The sequence below is a fragment of the Antechinus flavipes genome, chromosome 4 (assembly GCF_016432865.1).
Source record: "Antechinus flavipes isolate AdamAnt ecotype Samford, QLD, Australia chromosome 4, AdamAnt_v2, whole genome shotgun sequence".
In the NCBI taxonomy this organism is placed as follows: domain Eukaryota; kingdom Metazoa; phylum Chordata; class Mammalia; order Dasyuromorphia; family Dasyuridae; genus Antechinus; species Antechinus flavipes.
This window is the reverse complement of record NC_067401.1, coordinates 474,895,184-474,909,917: the sequence shown is the minus strand read 5'-3', so window position 1 is coordinate 474,909,917 and position 14,734 is coordinate 474,895,184. Positions and strand designations below refer to the sequence as shown.

The following is a 14,734-nucleotide window of genomic DNA, read 5'->3' as shown; positions in this document are numbered from 1 at the left end:
TTCACAGCTCACTGGAAGGATAAAATAAGTAGAGTTTTTGAGACCTTAAAGCTCTATGTAAATGCTGCTACTATTAGTCATTATAAATATTACTCTACCCTTCTTCCTCTGACCCTTTACTGAATGATCACAATCAATCCATCAGGCCTTTATTAAGCACCTACTGTGTGCTCTGTACTATACTGATGCTGGGAATGTGACGACAAAAATCAAACCATCCCCAAAGAATTGAAAATTGAGAGAATGCCCACTAATTGGGGAATGGCTAAACAATATAGATCGAAGCACTCCATTTTCACTTTTTGTTTTTTTTCTGTGGTTCTTTCCTTTTGTTCTATTTCTTCTTTCACAACATAACTAATGTGGAAATATATTTACATGATTTAAACATTATCAGATTGCTTGCTGTCTAGGGAAGGGGACAGGGAGGAAGAAAAATTTAGAATTCAAAATCATAAGAAATGAATGTTGAAAACTACATAATTGGAAAAAATAAACAAATGAATCAATGAATAAATGAATGAAGGAAAAATCAAACCATCCCCACACTCAAGGAACTTACATGTTTTGGGAGAGAATAACATTTACAATATGAGGCAGCTAGATAGCCAGTGGAGAGAGCACTAGATCTAGAGTCAGGAAAGACCTGAATTCAAATTCAGCTTTAGCACTTACTGTGTGACCCTAGACAAGTACCTCAACCATTCTGTGCCTCAGTTGCCTCATCTATGAAAGAGGATGAGCAATAACATCATCTCTATCTCAGGGCAGTTGTAAGGACCAAATGAAATATTTCTAAAACACTTTCCAAACTTTAACGTAAACATAAGTGGCTAGTCAGCTATTATATTTCTGGGGAAGGAACCCTGGGGGAATGAAGCAAGGACTCTCAAAGCTTTTTTCTCACCCAATTACTGGTGGGTCTCTTACTCTACAGATGAGTCTTTCTCATTCCTTGGAGGATAAGCCTGTTTCCTCCCAGGAGCCTCAAGTTCCCTTTTGAGCCAAGGAAGCCCCCGATACGTTGTCTTCTTAGGGGCCAAGAGTAGCACTCTTGTTCTGTTCCTTCTCTGGGTCACATTCTTTCACTGCCCAGCTTCCTGCCCAAAGATCAAGCTTGCTTTTCCCCACTTCAGCTCCTTTTCTCCCCCATGAAACCCAGCTTCTGTTTTCCTTTTAGGAACCATTCATTGTTTCTGAAAACTAGGCCTTCTGGAGTCCTTCCCCTTTTCTTCTAAAAGCAGGACCAACCCACCCTTGGCAAACAACTATACGGCCACTTCCCTGTGGCAGAAATACCAACATCAGCCATTCAAAGCAGCTCGCCAAGAATGCCTGCTTAGATTTTAGGCTCAATTCAGATGCTACTTCCTCCATGAGGCTTTCCCTGATCTCCCCCAGAAAATGTGGTTTCTCCCATCCACCATTTTCCTAAGAACCTGCCTGGCCTTTCCTCGGCTTCTCCTCTCTGTGTCCCAGTCCCATAGATATCTCCTCCTGCTGGCTCCCAAGTCCCTTGAGACCAGACAGAAGTCATTTCCGAGCCCAGCACCTCGCTGTATTATATTTTTGGCAAACATCTGCCCAGGGGCTTTCTAACTTCACAAAAGAGGAGGTCAGACCATCTATCCTTAGGATGAGGGCAGGAGACAAGACCCACATACATGCAAAGCATTCTGGGGCAAGAAATAGTTTTTCTGGTCTTCTATTTACTGGGAGGAGAATAAAGGTTGAGTCATTTTTAGTCCCCAAGGGGTGCTTATGGATTAACTGGCTGCACACTATTCAATGTGAAACATTTTCAAATCACATGCACAAGAAATCATTGGAGCAGGTTAGACAGCACTGCTGGCGCCTCCTCTTTAAATTCCTAATGGAATCAGTTTTAAATACACTAACAAACAAGTACCAGGTGAAGGGGCAGAAATGAAAGGCAAACCAAGTTAAAATGTGGTTGGGTTTTGAATCTTCAAAATCCTGGGTTACAATTCAAAGACGTCAATGACAAGCACACGGGGAGATATCTGATAATTCAGGCTTCGGAGCACCCAGTTACCAGTCCTGATAAGCCAGAGGAAGTTCCCAATTAAGTGTTCACACCATGCCCCAGGGAGACAACAGCACTGCCCGGTCTTCATCTGAGCCACTGGCTAGGCCCCTGGGTGGCCCAGGAGAGCCGGTGGGACTTGGCAACCCTCCCCGTAGCTGTGGGACCCTCGGCAAGGTACTGAACTCCTCTCTCTGCCCTGGGTTTCTCATCGGTAAAATGGAGATAATAATACCTACCTCCCAGGAGAACTACAAATTTAAAATAAAGTGTTTTACAACTTGAAAGCTCTATGTAATTGCTTCTGTTATTTTCATTATTATTGTTGTCATTATTGGTCCACCCTTTTCCCCTGATCCAAAGTCCAGGATTCAAGTAAGACTGCAATTTGTTAAACCCTGGTGCCCTTGCTGCCAGTCAAGGTCTCCAGCCTTTCCCACCTATGGAGGAGGCACCAAGGTCTCCAGCCTTTCCCACCTATGGAGGAGGCACCTCATGGAACCCAAACCTCTTCACTCTCGAGTATGCTGGCAATGGGCAGGGCACCCACTGGGCTAACTTTAATCGAGTCTGGTGGGATACCGGAACCATCAGCCGTTCATTCAGCAAGAATTTATTGAGTATAATGTGAAGGGACTTACAAAGATGGAAAACAATGAGATCCTGCCCTGGAGTTGGGGGACAGGGAAGAAGGGCAACAGAGAAGCAGAAAAATAAACATGATATAAAGGGTAGATACAAAGTAACTTCAGAGAATGGACCAGGAGGAAGTGCACTTAAGGCTGAAAGAGGGGGGAAAACCCTATCATATGCACTTTCAAGTTGTAAAACACATAAATGGGATCTCATTTGACTCTCCCAACATGCTGCTATTCAGAGGAAACTGAGCCAGACAGAGGTGACTTGCCCAGGATTTCACAGCCGTCCACAGTCTGAGTCCACGGCCTCGAACATGAGCTCGTCAGCGGCTGCAGCAGACGTGAGCCTGACAGCGGCGTGGAGGCTGTGAGAAGCGAAGGTGAGGAGGAAGAGCTCCTGGGATGGACAGCAGGCAGCTCGTCTGGGAGGCCACTCGCCACTCTCAAAACGCTCCACGTGAGGGAGGCGAGAGCTGCGTGAATGGCCCCAGTACCGGGAAGACAGGTGGAGCCAGAGGGGGACTCACCAAATCTCCAGATGCCCCATCTTGGCAGGGCCTGGGGATGGTTAATGGCGCCCAGCCTCTGCCCTCATGGACCTCATACCAGGTAGTGGGGGCACCCTGGATTTTTATACAAGGAGTCTGTGTGCAGTGACTGATAAGAGCCATTGGCAAATCTCCAGGGAAAGGCATGGTGGGCGGCACTTGGGAGTCACTTTAAAAGTGCTAGGCCCCCCACTGGGGCAGGGAAAGAAGCAAACAAACTCCAGAAAGTAGGACAGGATAGTCCTAGACACTCATTTTTATAATGCCTCCTTCTAGAAACTCTATTAAAACAGTGGGGAAATGCCCACTTTTGTTGCAGAAGGGGTAGAAGGAATGAAATTCTATTAAGGTTCCTGGTCTGGGGTCATTACTTACTCAGTGATGAGCCTCTGTGAGCTTCAATTGCCTTGACTCCCAAATGTCTGCCCCTTACCCCACCCACACCTTGCTCCCAGGCTCGAGAAGCTGCAGAGGCTCCCTCCTGCCTCTGGGATGGATCTCCTCACTTTGGCCTCAGAAGCTTTCACCACCCGGCTCCTACCTGTCTTTCCAGGCTAATTTATACATCACTTCCTCCTCACACTCAATGCTCCAGACACACTGGCTTTTGCCATCTTCTTGTCCATCACAATCAATGCCCTCCCTTCGGGCTCTGCTCACAAGAGGCTTCCCCAGTGTCCCCCGCTCTCGGGGCTATTCCCCACTGACCGACTAGATTTCTAGAGAATGTCTCTATGTTCACGTGGGGACAGGTTGCTCTTCCCCACTCCACGACTGGCGGGTGCCGGCTGTTCCACATTGGTCCTTGCATGTAGCAGGGCCTGCTACATTTCTACAGGCTCTGTTAATCCTGGAGTAGAGCTTCGCTTGGCTCAGAGATGACCAGAAGGAAACAATTTTTCTCAGTTTACAAGGGACTTCCCTAAACCACTCAATGAGTTTGACAAGGCGGGCATTGTTACTATTCCCATTTTGCAAAAGGGGAGACTAAAGTTGAGAGAAGGCAAACCCTCATCCAATGACCCCCTCGCTGGTAAGGGCTGGACTCGGAAGCTCCTGGGCTCATTCACAGTGTCTTTTGGACATGGAAGATCTTGGGTCAGAATGAAATCCCTGAAAGGCAGAGGTGACAGGGAGAGGGTGTCTAGCCTTAACTCCTCATTAAACTACTCAGATAGCTGAGTCCCAGAAGGGTTAACTAGTTCAATTTCAAAGCCAAGTGAATGACAGACCCAGAAAGAGAACACCGAGGACCCCAATCTGTCTGGGACTTCAAGTCTCTCCCCCTCCGCCTTCCATACTGTCTGGCTATCCATCAGTCTCTCCCATTTCCCCTCCTAAGGCTACAAGACAAGGGAGACAGACAGAGGGAGAACTTCAATCTTTCAAACAGAATTCTTTTCTATAAAGAAATGGGGGGGGGGGGTGTCTTTCCCCTTAATACCATTTTACCCACCAAGGCTGAAACTTAGAAGCCAGACAATGCTCTTCAAAAATATCTTACCTACCTTGTGACTGATCGCCCCGAGACCTCACAAAGCAGAGATTGAAGAGCACTGATGGATACAGTCAATGCTATTCTGCAGAATGTCCCGCAGGACACCAAGAGTGAACAGGCATGGATACAACTCCATCCCTGCCCTTGAATTTGAATCTAGTGGCCCACACCCACAGTCCCTGTACCTCATGTAGCAGAAGCCCTGCACGTGTGCAGGCGGGGCAGTCACACGAGGCTAGAGACCATCTGGGGACGTCGCAGTCTCCAAGCACGTTTTTTTATCTGCAGCCTCCCCTCCGGACACCTCCGAATCCAAACAACTAAAATAGCTCCAGTTCCAGTCAAAAGATGCGACAAAGAAAGTGCTCTCCAAACTGAAATCGAGCACAACCCAGGCAGTCCCCAAAACGGCCCTGGGAAGTGAAGGAGAGCACCGAGCTTGGAGTGCCAGACCCAAGTTCAAAGACAAATTTGGTTCCGTCCTAGCCGAGAGGCCATGGACAAGTCATTTAACCTCCAACGGCCTAGAAGATGCACTAGAAAATGTGTTAGGTCCTTCCTAAAGCTGAGCTCTCTGATCCTACGTCCTGTAAAATGAGGGGGTCATCAAGGTCAGATAAGAATGCCTTACAACTGAAGTGCTTTATCTAGCAAAGGACGCTGCTTCTTCAGAGCCCACATCGCCTCCTTCCACAAAGCAACATCCTTTTGACCTAGTGGCTGGCTTACAAAGCTGCTGGAACCGGCCTCCTGGTGATAAGCGCCCCTTCTTTACGGAGGCTGAGGGAGGCTCGGGCTGCACCACAGGGGGTGACAAGCACAGCCACCATCACCACTATCTCATCCTGAGCGCAACTTTTCAGATGGCGGCTGGAGAACAAAAGCTTCACCTGCAGCAACATTCTTAACGAACACTCAAGGCACCGACTTCATTTTTAGAGCTAATGGCCAGACGCGACCGGACCCTTCAAGTTCAGGGGTATTTACACCCAGACCCTGAATCTGAAAGGACCCCGAGGGGGTGATTTCTCATCGTCCAGGAACTGCCCAAGCACATCCAACCTGTAGCTGAGCCCAAGGTTGTGGCCCAGCCCAGGAGGGCTCCTGGCAAAAGCCCTTCTTTGGTAGCCAGCGGGTCTGAGAGGGAGAGAGCGCACAGGAGGGAAGGGCATTCCCATCGCCGACGGGGAGTGACAAATAGCACCCTCACTCCCCGCGGCAGGACCCACGTCTCTCCACCAACCTCAGTGGGAGGGTAACAAGCCCCATCAAAAGAGACAGCCACCTGAGTGTTCTGGGAAGACTGAATGACTGGAGAGGGTCGGGGCAGAAGCCTCCCCGTCCAGGACAGCCCCTGAATGGCCCCCGCGGCCCCCTTTGCAGAAGGCTGGAGAGGGCGTGAAAGCCGGCTGGAGGACCAGAGTGAGAGCTCTCCCATGGCTCACGCCCCCTTGGGAGAACTCGGCTCCTCCCCTCTATGGGAAACTGAGGCTTGGGATCTGGAAGCTCCAAGAGTCCATCTAGTGGTAGTGCCCCCGATTTACACCGGCAGGACCCAGGAGCCTCCCACGGCTTGGAGATCTGGAGACGGGGCATCCAGGGGAAGGAGAAGGGAGAGGCTCAGCTGGACCCGATGTTCCCGTCAGGTCTGGATCAATCAGTCTAGGAGCACTCATTAAGTGCCTACGGTATGCTAGGACTTGTCAGGGTGACAGCCCTGGGAATACTAAGACTGACGAGAGTCCCCAAGCTGCAGGAGCTCTGTCCTAGGGGTAGAAGCTGCTGGCACTGCCCCATTCCAGCTCTATGACCTTACAATGAAGTGGGGGTTCAGCACTTGGAGGGGCTGCCGCGGGCTGATGGTGGGAGCAACAGTTAAGTCCCTTCCTAGTCTCAGTTTCCCGTCCGTAAATGGGACCAGTCACGCGAGTCCCCTCCCACCCTAAATGAATGACCGGGGCTCCCCAAGTCCCTTCTCCCCCCACTCCCACCCCGGCCTCAGTTTCCCTCCCACTCTAAATGAATGACGGGCTTGGGGGGGAAGAGTTTGCCCTGGGCAGGCACGAGGTCAGTCCATTCCCCTCCAGCCCACGAGCTCCCAGGAGCGGCCCGGGACGCGGAGTCCCCAGAGGGAGGCGAGCTGCGCTCGCTCCGAGGCGGGTGGGGCTGGCGCGCTCGGGGCGGGACGGTTGAACTCGGGCCGAGGGCGCTCGGGTCAGGTCGGGCCGGACCTGGACCACTCGGGAGCGCTCGGCTCGGCTCGGGACCCGACAGTTGGACCGAAGGCGGGGGGAGGGGGAGGCGCGGGCACGCGAGAGCGGGCACGGGGCGGGGGCGCGCGGAGCGGGGGCGCGCCGGGACAGCCCGCGTTGTTACCTGGGTCAGGGAGAGCTGGGCCGCCGAAGCCATGGTGTTTCCATCATGCACGGCGAGCGGCCGCGGTGAGGAAGGAGGCGGGCGCGGACACACTCGGGGCGGCGGAGGAGGAAGAGAAGGGAGAGCAGGAGCAGGCGGTGGCGAGGCCCGGGCGGCTCACCCAACTTCAGCAACTTCCCTCCCGTAGCCCCGCCCCGCCCGGCCCCGGCCCCGCCCCGCCCTCACACCCTACCTCTCCCGCCCTCACTCCGAAGCGCGCGCGCGCGTGTGCTCACCCACGCACTCCCGCTCCCCCGCCCCTCGGCTCCGGGCCGCCTGGAAAACACGGTATGGAATACACTCTGCCACAGCCTCTGCAGACCCCGCCCGAACCGGAGCCGGACTCCGCCCGGGCCGGCCGGCCGCTGGTCCCCTCCTTTCTCTCCCGGCCCTCAGCCTGGCGGAACGGAAAACCCTGCCAGGATTTCCTTCTCGGCCGGGCCGGAGCGCTCCGCGAGGTCACCTTCCAGCCCAACCAACAACCCCGGACTGGCATCGGGGACACTTTGGCGATCTCTGGGGCTAAGTCCCCCAGGCACCAAACACGCCCCAAATGGAGCTCGGGATCTCCCCCTGCCCCCGAACCCCCACTCCCTTTCTGAACTGCCCAGGACTGTCAAGGCAGCCCCTTGCCACCTGCGCTGCAAAGCGCCTCCCTCGGTCTGCGCGTGTGGAGCTGCCGGAGCCCAGCTGGGTCCTTTGTACGTTTCCAGAGGGCCTCCCCTCTCCCCCACAGCCCCCGGCCCAGCATCCCCTCGGTGCCTCTCACCTGGGCTCGGGGCAATCATCCCCGCCTCCGGGCCGGCCGCCCCGCAGCGGGCTGACCCCCGGGCGCGCCGATCCCCTTAGAGCGAAATTCTGCCCTTTCCCCCTGAGAACCTGCGCAAAACCGTGTTCTTGCACCCTCGGTCCCCCCTGCACTCGCTCTCAGTCTAACGGGGAGCCCCAGAGCTCTCCCGACTTAGCCCGAATGCCCCCGGCTCTTCAGAGCCTTGCGGAGTTTCCCGACGCCCTCCCGGAGCAGCCGCTGAGCCTTCCACCCAAAAATCCATAGGCGCACCTACAGGTGTCTTCTCCCGCTGAGGGTCGGAGCCTGCACGGCAGGGAGCATTTCGTTTCTTTTCTTTTTCTTTCTTTCGTTTTTTTTTTTTTTTTCTTAATTTTTTTTTTGTCTGCTGAGCAGAAACTACACACAGTAGGTGCTTGTTGAATCTAAGCCACCTTACAGACGGTTCACACTGTGCACACTCACTGAGCAAAGAATACACACAGTAGGTGCTTGTTTCTAGACCATCTAAGCCACCTTACAGACGGTTCACACTGTGCACACTCACTGAGCAAAGAATACACATAGTAGGTGCTTGTTTCTAGACCATCTAAGCCACCTTACAGACGTGTCGCACTTTGTACATCCCCCTTTTTTTCATTTATTTTTAATACACATTGCTTTATGAATTACATTGGGAGAGAAAAATTAGAGCAAAACCGAGTTCTTTCTCTGGATGTAGATGGCATTTTCTGTGCAAAGTCTATTGGGATTGCTTTGGATCACTGACCCGCTGAGAAGAACCAAATCTTTCATAGTTGATCATGGCACGTTCTTGATGTTATTGTGTACAACGTATTCTTGGTTCTGCTTGTTTCGCTTACGGTCAGTTCATGCCAATCTTTCCAGGCCTTTCTATAATCAGCCGGTTCATCATTTTTAATAGATCAATAATCTTCCATTATCTTCTTGTACCACAGCTTGCTCAGCCATTCCCCAATTGATGGTGATCCACTCCTTTTCCAATTCTTTACCACCACAAAAAGAGCCACTACAAACATTTTTGCACATGCGGGTCCTTTTTCCTCCTTTATGATTTCTTGGGGATACAGAACCAGTGATGGCACTGCTGGGTCAAAGTGTTTCCAATTTTGCTGAGCAGAGACTGCACACAGTAGGTGTCTGTTGATTCTAATCCACTTTCCAGAGGATTCACACTCTGTGCACAACCTTTTGCTGAGCAGAGACTGCACATAGTAAGTATTTGTTGATTCTAATCCACTTTCCAGTCGATTCACACTCTGTGCACAACCTTTTGCTGAGCAGAGACTGTACACAGTAGGTGTCTGTTGATTCTAATCCACTTTCCAGAGGATTCACACTCTGTGCACAACCTTTTGCTGAGCAGAGACTGCACATAGTAAGTATTTGTTGATTCTAATCCACTTTACAGACGATTCACACTCAGTTTCTCACTCCAAAGGCAGCACTCATGGATGCTCGTAAGCCAGCTGCTTGTCCTCTGAGTTTGACGTGCATTAAGAAGTCACAGCAGATGCTCACTAATTCCTTTCAGCTTTGATGATCCAGAGCACCAAAGTTGGAGTCAAAAAAGAGAAGTGCAAATCCAGGCTTTGGCAAGTACTGAAAGAGTTAACCTTTTTTGAGCCTCAGTTTCCTCATCAGTAGATGGGGATAATAAAGCCCTTCACAGCCTGGCTTCTGCCTCTCTTCCCAGAATTCCATGGTCCAGCAGGATTGGCCCCTTCATCTCTATCCATCTTTGAACTGGACGTTCTCCTAGTCTGGCAAACACTCCCTGGCCAATTCTGCCCTCATCCTGGCGTTCCTAGTGCCTTGCAGATGAAGCACAGTTTCTGGCTCACAGTAGACACTTAATAAATATATGTTGACTTGCTCTCCCCACACCTGCTAATGCCTCGTATTATTTATGTAGCGATCCATGTACCTGTGTCCTGGAATCTTAATGAAGATACCAAATTGTATGCTCCCTGAGAACAGGGAATGTTTCCTTTTTTTCCTTTTATATTTGCAGTACTCAACCAGGCACATACTTAACAAGTGTTTGTGGACATCTCATTACACAGCCTTGCCATTCCCTAGATCTGCCGTTATTTCCCACTTTTCCCTCTGACCTATAAAAAGTCGTGTCCCCCCAAAAACAGGTTGCTTAATCAGTATGACTGCCTTGCTAAGAGCTATTTCAAAAAATAAATGGCAAACCTTTGTTTTTTCTAATTTTTGCTGATTTCCTCTCCGACATTTGTCATTATCATTTCCTGTCATCTCAGCCAGTCTGAGAGGTGTGTAGTGGTATCTCAGAGTTGTCTTAATTTGCATTTAAAACCATCAACGAACAAGCACTGATTAAGCTCCCTATACCAGGCGTTGGGTATATTAAAACAATAAATGAAACAATCTCCATTACTAGATAGCTGCATTTTAACAGGAGAGACACTGAACTTCTCTGAAAAATCATGTGATTCCTCCGAGGTCACACACAGATAAGCAATAAGTAGCCAAGCTTAGGATTCAAACCCAGCACTTCCAAATCCATCTCCCACCCTATTTCCAAGGCACTCACTGTTCCATGAGATTGTTTTGAATGCCATGTAATTCTAAAAGTGCTGTGTAAATGAGAATTGCTCTAATTGTCTTTTTAAAATTAAATCTTTTTAATTTTCAATACATATGCATGGATAATATTTCAACATTAATCCTTGCAAAATCCTTGTGTTCCTATTTTCCCCCTCTTCCCCCCACTCCCCTAAATAATTGTCCTGATTATTGACCAGTGAGATAGACAAAGCCAGGAAGGATCTGCTTCCCCTCCTGCCTTTGGGTGGGGAATCAAGTGTGCTCACCTGTTGGAATCCTTACTAACTGCTAAGTAGTTAGAGTTGATCTAATCTTACAAGAAGATGTTTTGGGCAGAACCTGAAACAAGGTACTAAGTAGAACTACCCATAATCACTCTCTCCAGGTGGAAAAGGCTAACAATGAGACTGTCAACGCAATAGGCAAACAGGAGCTATTGTACAAGTTGCTTTTGACCAACTAGCTGGTGAAGGTCAGTATGCAGAGAGTTCAGAACAGATTTATTATCCCATAACAGTGTATGAGCAAATTTCTAAGGCTGCAATAAAAGCTTGGAATTCTCTCCCTGGACAGAAAGATGGAAATAATGTTTTCACAAAAATAGAGCAAGGTCCCAATGAACCTTTTGCAGATTTTGTGGGACGTTTACAAACAGCTGTAATAAGAACCATTGGAGACAATGCAGCAACAGAAATAATGACTAGACATTTGGCTAAGGAAAATGCCAATGAGATTTGCAAGAGAATTATATGGGGGCTAGACAAAAATGCTCCTTTAGAAGAAATCATAAGATGCTGTGCCACAGTGGGCACAAATGCTTATTATGCCCAGACTATGATGAACATGGAAAGACAAGGTCCTTCTTGGCAGAGGAATTCTAGAGAAACTCGTCGATGTTTTCAGTGCGGAAAAGTTGGACATTTGAGATCTCATTGTAGATATGGAGATAGAGTGAGAAGACAGGGTGAGAGAAAACCCAAAACCCCATGTCCAAAATGTAACCGAGGCTTTCACTGGGCCTCTAAATGTATATTGACCCAGAGGAATGAGAGGCAGGGCCCAGCTCTAAAGTATCAATCAAAGGACAGGTGGGGCATGATAGCAGCTGAGGTTACACCCAGAGAGACTTTAGAAATTCAGTACTCTGATGTCATCAACCAACAGAAAAGCAATCAGGATTACAGTTGGGGAGAATACAGGCCTTTTAAGACAACAAGACAATATCCAATGCAAACAACTCCAATGTAATTACCAGATGATGAGAAGAAATCCCAAATTTGGTAAATAGAAGGGAATTAGGTAGGTTAACTGCTTGGGGAAGAGGATCTGCTTATATTTCCACAGGTGGAAAAGGAATCAGATGGCTAACAATGAGATTGTCAAAAGAACTTTAAAATCTTCAGCTTTCAGTTCCTGAAAAACCAGCAAGAATCACTGGATTCCCTGAGATGAAAAATTGTTGATGAGACTTTTTGCAGTACTTCAGAGCTTACAGGAATTATTAGATTCCTGGCGCATGAACTAATGAACAATGGATTCCTTATGGACTATTTCTAGGACTTATGGACATTTGTAAATTTTCAGGTCGATTTATGTTGTTACATTACTACTAGCCTGTGTTATATTACTATGTGCTTATGTATTTTAAGCAATTGCAAGAATCATTGGATTTCTTGAGATGAAAGATTGTTGATGAGACTTTTTGCAGTAGTTAAATTTTCATGTTGATTCATGTTATTTGTTACATTACCACTAGCCTGTGTTATATTGCTGTGTGCTTTTGTAAATTATGTATAATGCCTCCCATATTGATGGATTTATGTATACCATGTATATCTGTTACAAAGTTCTGGCCCATATTGATGGATTTATGTGTACCCCCTCAGGAACCCCCTATGCTTTAAAACAAAAGAAAGGGGGAGATGTTGGAATCCTTACTAACTGCTAAGTAGTTAGAGTTGATCTAATCTTACAAGAAGATGTTTTGGGCAGAACCTGAAACAAGGTACTAAGTAGAACTACCCATAATCCCTCTCTCTGGAAGGAGCATAAATAGGCCAATGGGCCAGTCGGAGAGTTCTGGAGAGGAAGACGCTACAAGTCGAGATTTCACCGGAATGACATGAAGATTGGAGCTGGCTGGAGGCTGAAGAAAGCAGAGGCAGAGGCTGAAGGACCAGACCTTTGGATTTAAAGACATTTGGAGAGAGCTCTTGGAACCAAGCAGAGAGATAGGCCTCTAAGCTAACCGGGCTATATTGGAAATAATAAAAGATCTGAACTTTGATCACCTGGCTGCGTTTTGAGAAGAAAAAGCTCACCACAATTTGGCGCCCAACGTGGGGCAAACAGACCCCCTCAGTGGATTTCAGTGGAAAAGCTCCGATCCTGATTCAAGTGGAAAAGCCTCTGATCCTGATCCAGTGGAAAAGACTTCAATCCAGAAATTAGGGTGAGTGCAACAAAGAAATTTTGTTAGAAGAGTTAAAGTAGAATTTCAGCTAAGATGGGACAGATATTTAGAAAACAGCCTGTTTCTGTTCAAGGAAAATGTTTAGAGAGCATTGTCAAAGTTATGGAAAGCCAAGGTTTAATTATAAGTTTACAGCAAATCACTGAACTTTTACAAACTGTAAAGGATATATGTCCTTGTTTCTCTCTTGATAAGGAATTAGATTTAAATGAATGGAAATTGGTTGGAGAGGATCTTTGTCAATTCTATGATAAAAATGGGCCTAACTCAATAATTAATACAATTGGCTATAAGAAGTTATTTAAGTGATAGAATGATGAAAAGGAAAGTACAGGAGGAAGAATTGCCAACTTTACTAGGTGAAAAGGAGGACGAATCAGATGAGAATGGAGTTAATTACAATTCTGAGTATGATACTTCACAGCAGGAGGAATTAGGTGATTCCACATCTCATGACCCTCCCCCCGCAATTAACCCTTCATGGGTGGAACAAGGGGGAGGGAGAGAGACAGAAACACAGTCAGCTTCTCCTGTAAAGCAGAATTTGACGAGATTAGAAAAAGCATTAATTAAAGCAAAAAATGAAGGAGAAGATATATCTGATTTTATAAATGCATATCCTGTGATTGAAGAGCTCAACTCCTCAGGTCAAAAAGAGAGAAAATATACTCCTTTTAATTTGGGAAAAATTAAAGATATGAAAAAGGGTTGCACTCTTTATGGGGCTACATCATCTTATGTGAAGATGTTACTAGATAATTTGTCTTATGAAATCCTAACCCCGAATGACTGGAAATCGATAGCAAAAATATGCCTAGAACCTGGACAGAACTACTTGTGGCTTTCTGAATATAGTGAGCTCTGTAGGATACAAGCCCAACAAAATATTCAAAGTGGAGTTCATACTGCAATCACCTAGCTCTCTCCGAATGTCTTTAAATCCAAAGGTCTGGTCCTTCAGCCTCTGCCTCTGCTTTCTTCAGCCTCCAGCCAGCTCCAATCTTCATGTCATTCCGGTGAAATCTCGACTTGTAGCTTCTTCACTCTCTCCAGAACTCTCCGACTGGCCCATTGGCCTATTTATGCTCCTTCCAGAGAGAGGGATTATGGGTAGTTCTACTTAGTACCTTGTTTCAGGTTCTGCCCAAAACATCTTCTTGTAAGATTAGATCAACTCTAACTACTTAGCAGTTAGTAAGGATTCCAACACTCACCTACACACATGTACACACACTGCACACACGTACACACACTGCACACTTGTACATACTGACACGTACACACTGCATACTTGTACACACACTGCACACTTTTATATACTGACACATGTACACACACTGCACACTTGTACACACTAACACGTACACACTGCACACTTGTACACACACTGCACACTTGTACACACACTGCACACTTTTACACACTGACACATGTACACACACTGCACACTTACACATTGACATATGTACACACTGCACACTTGTGCACACACTGACACTTGCACACACATTCACATCTGCCTGGACACACATTTGCACACACGTACTTGTCTCAATGAGTGGAAGGCGCTAAGGGAACACAGACACGGGACTTTCTCAGAAGATCTCTCTTGGTTTTCTTTTGTTTTCTAAGGGCCGTGGGCTGCTACGAGCTCAGGCACCAGGGAACACTCCTGTTTTGTGATGTCAGTGTCAGAAAACTGAGGGTCACTGTATTGCTGGAGTCTGAAG

At 47.8% G+C, this 14,734-nt stretch overlaps 1 protein-coding gene across 2 annotated transcripts in view; it reads right to left on the bottom strand.

Moving 5' to 3' along the window:
- Positions 1 to 7,293, bottom strand: part of EPS15 (epidermal growth factor receptor pathway substrate 15) — a 119,529-nt gene extending 112,236 nt beyond the window's left edge. The window contains exon 1 of one of the 2 annotated variants that reach the window (XM_051999712.1): positions 7,108 to 7,293. In XM_051999712.1, coding sequence (XP_051855672.1) covers positions 7,108 to 7,140 — 33 coding nt within the window. In that variant the 5' untranslated portion in view covers positions 7,141 to 7,293. The remainder of the gene's footprint in view (positions 1 to 7,107) is intronic. The other variant, XM_051999713.1, reaches the window with a different exon arrangement.
- Between the last annotated feature and the right edge of the window lie 7,441 nt (positions 7,294 to 14,734).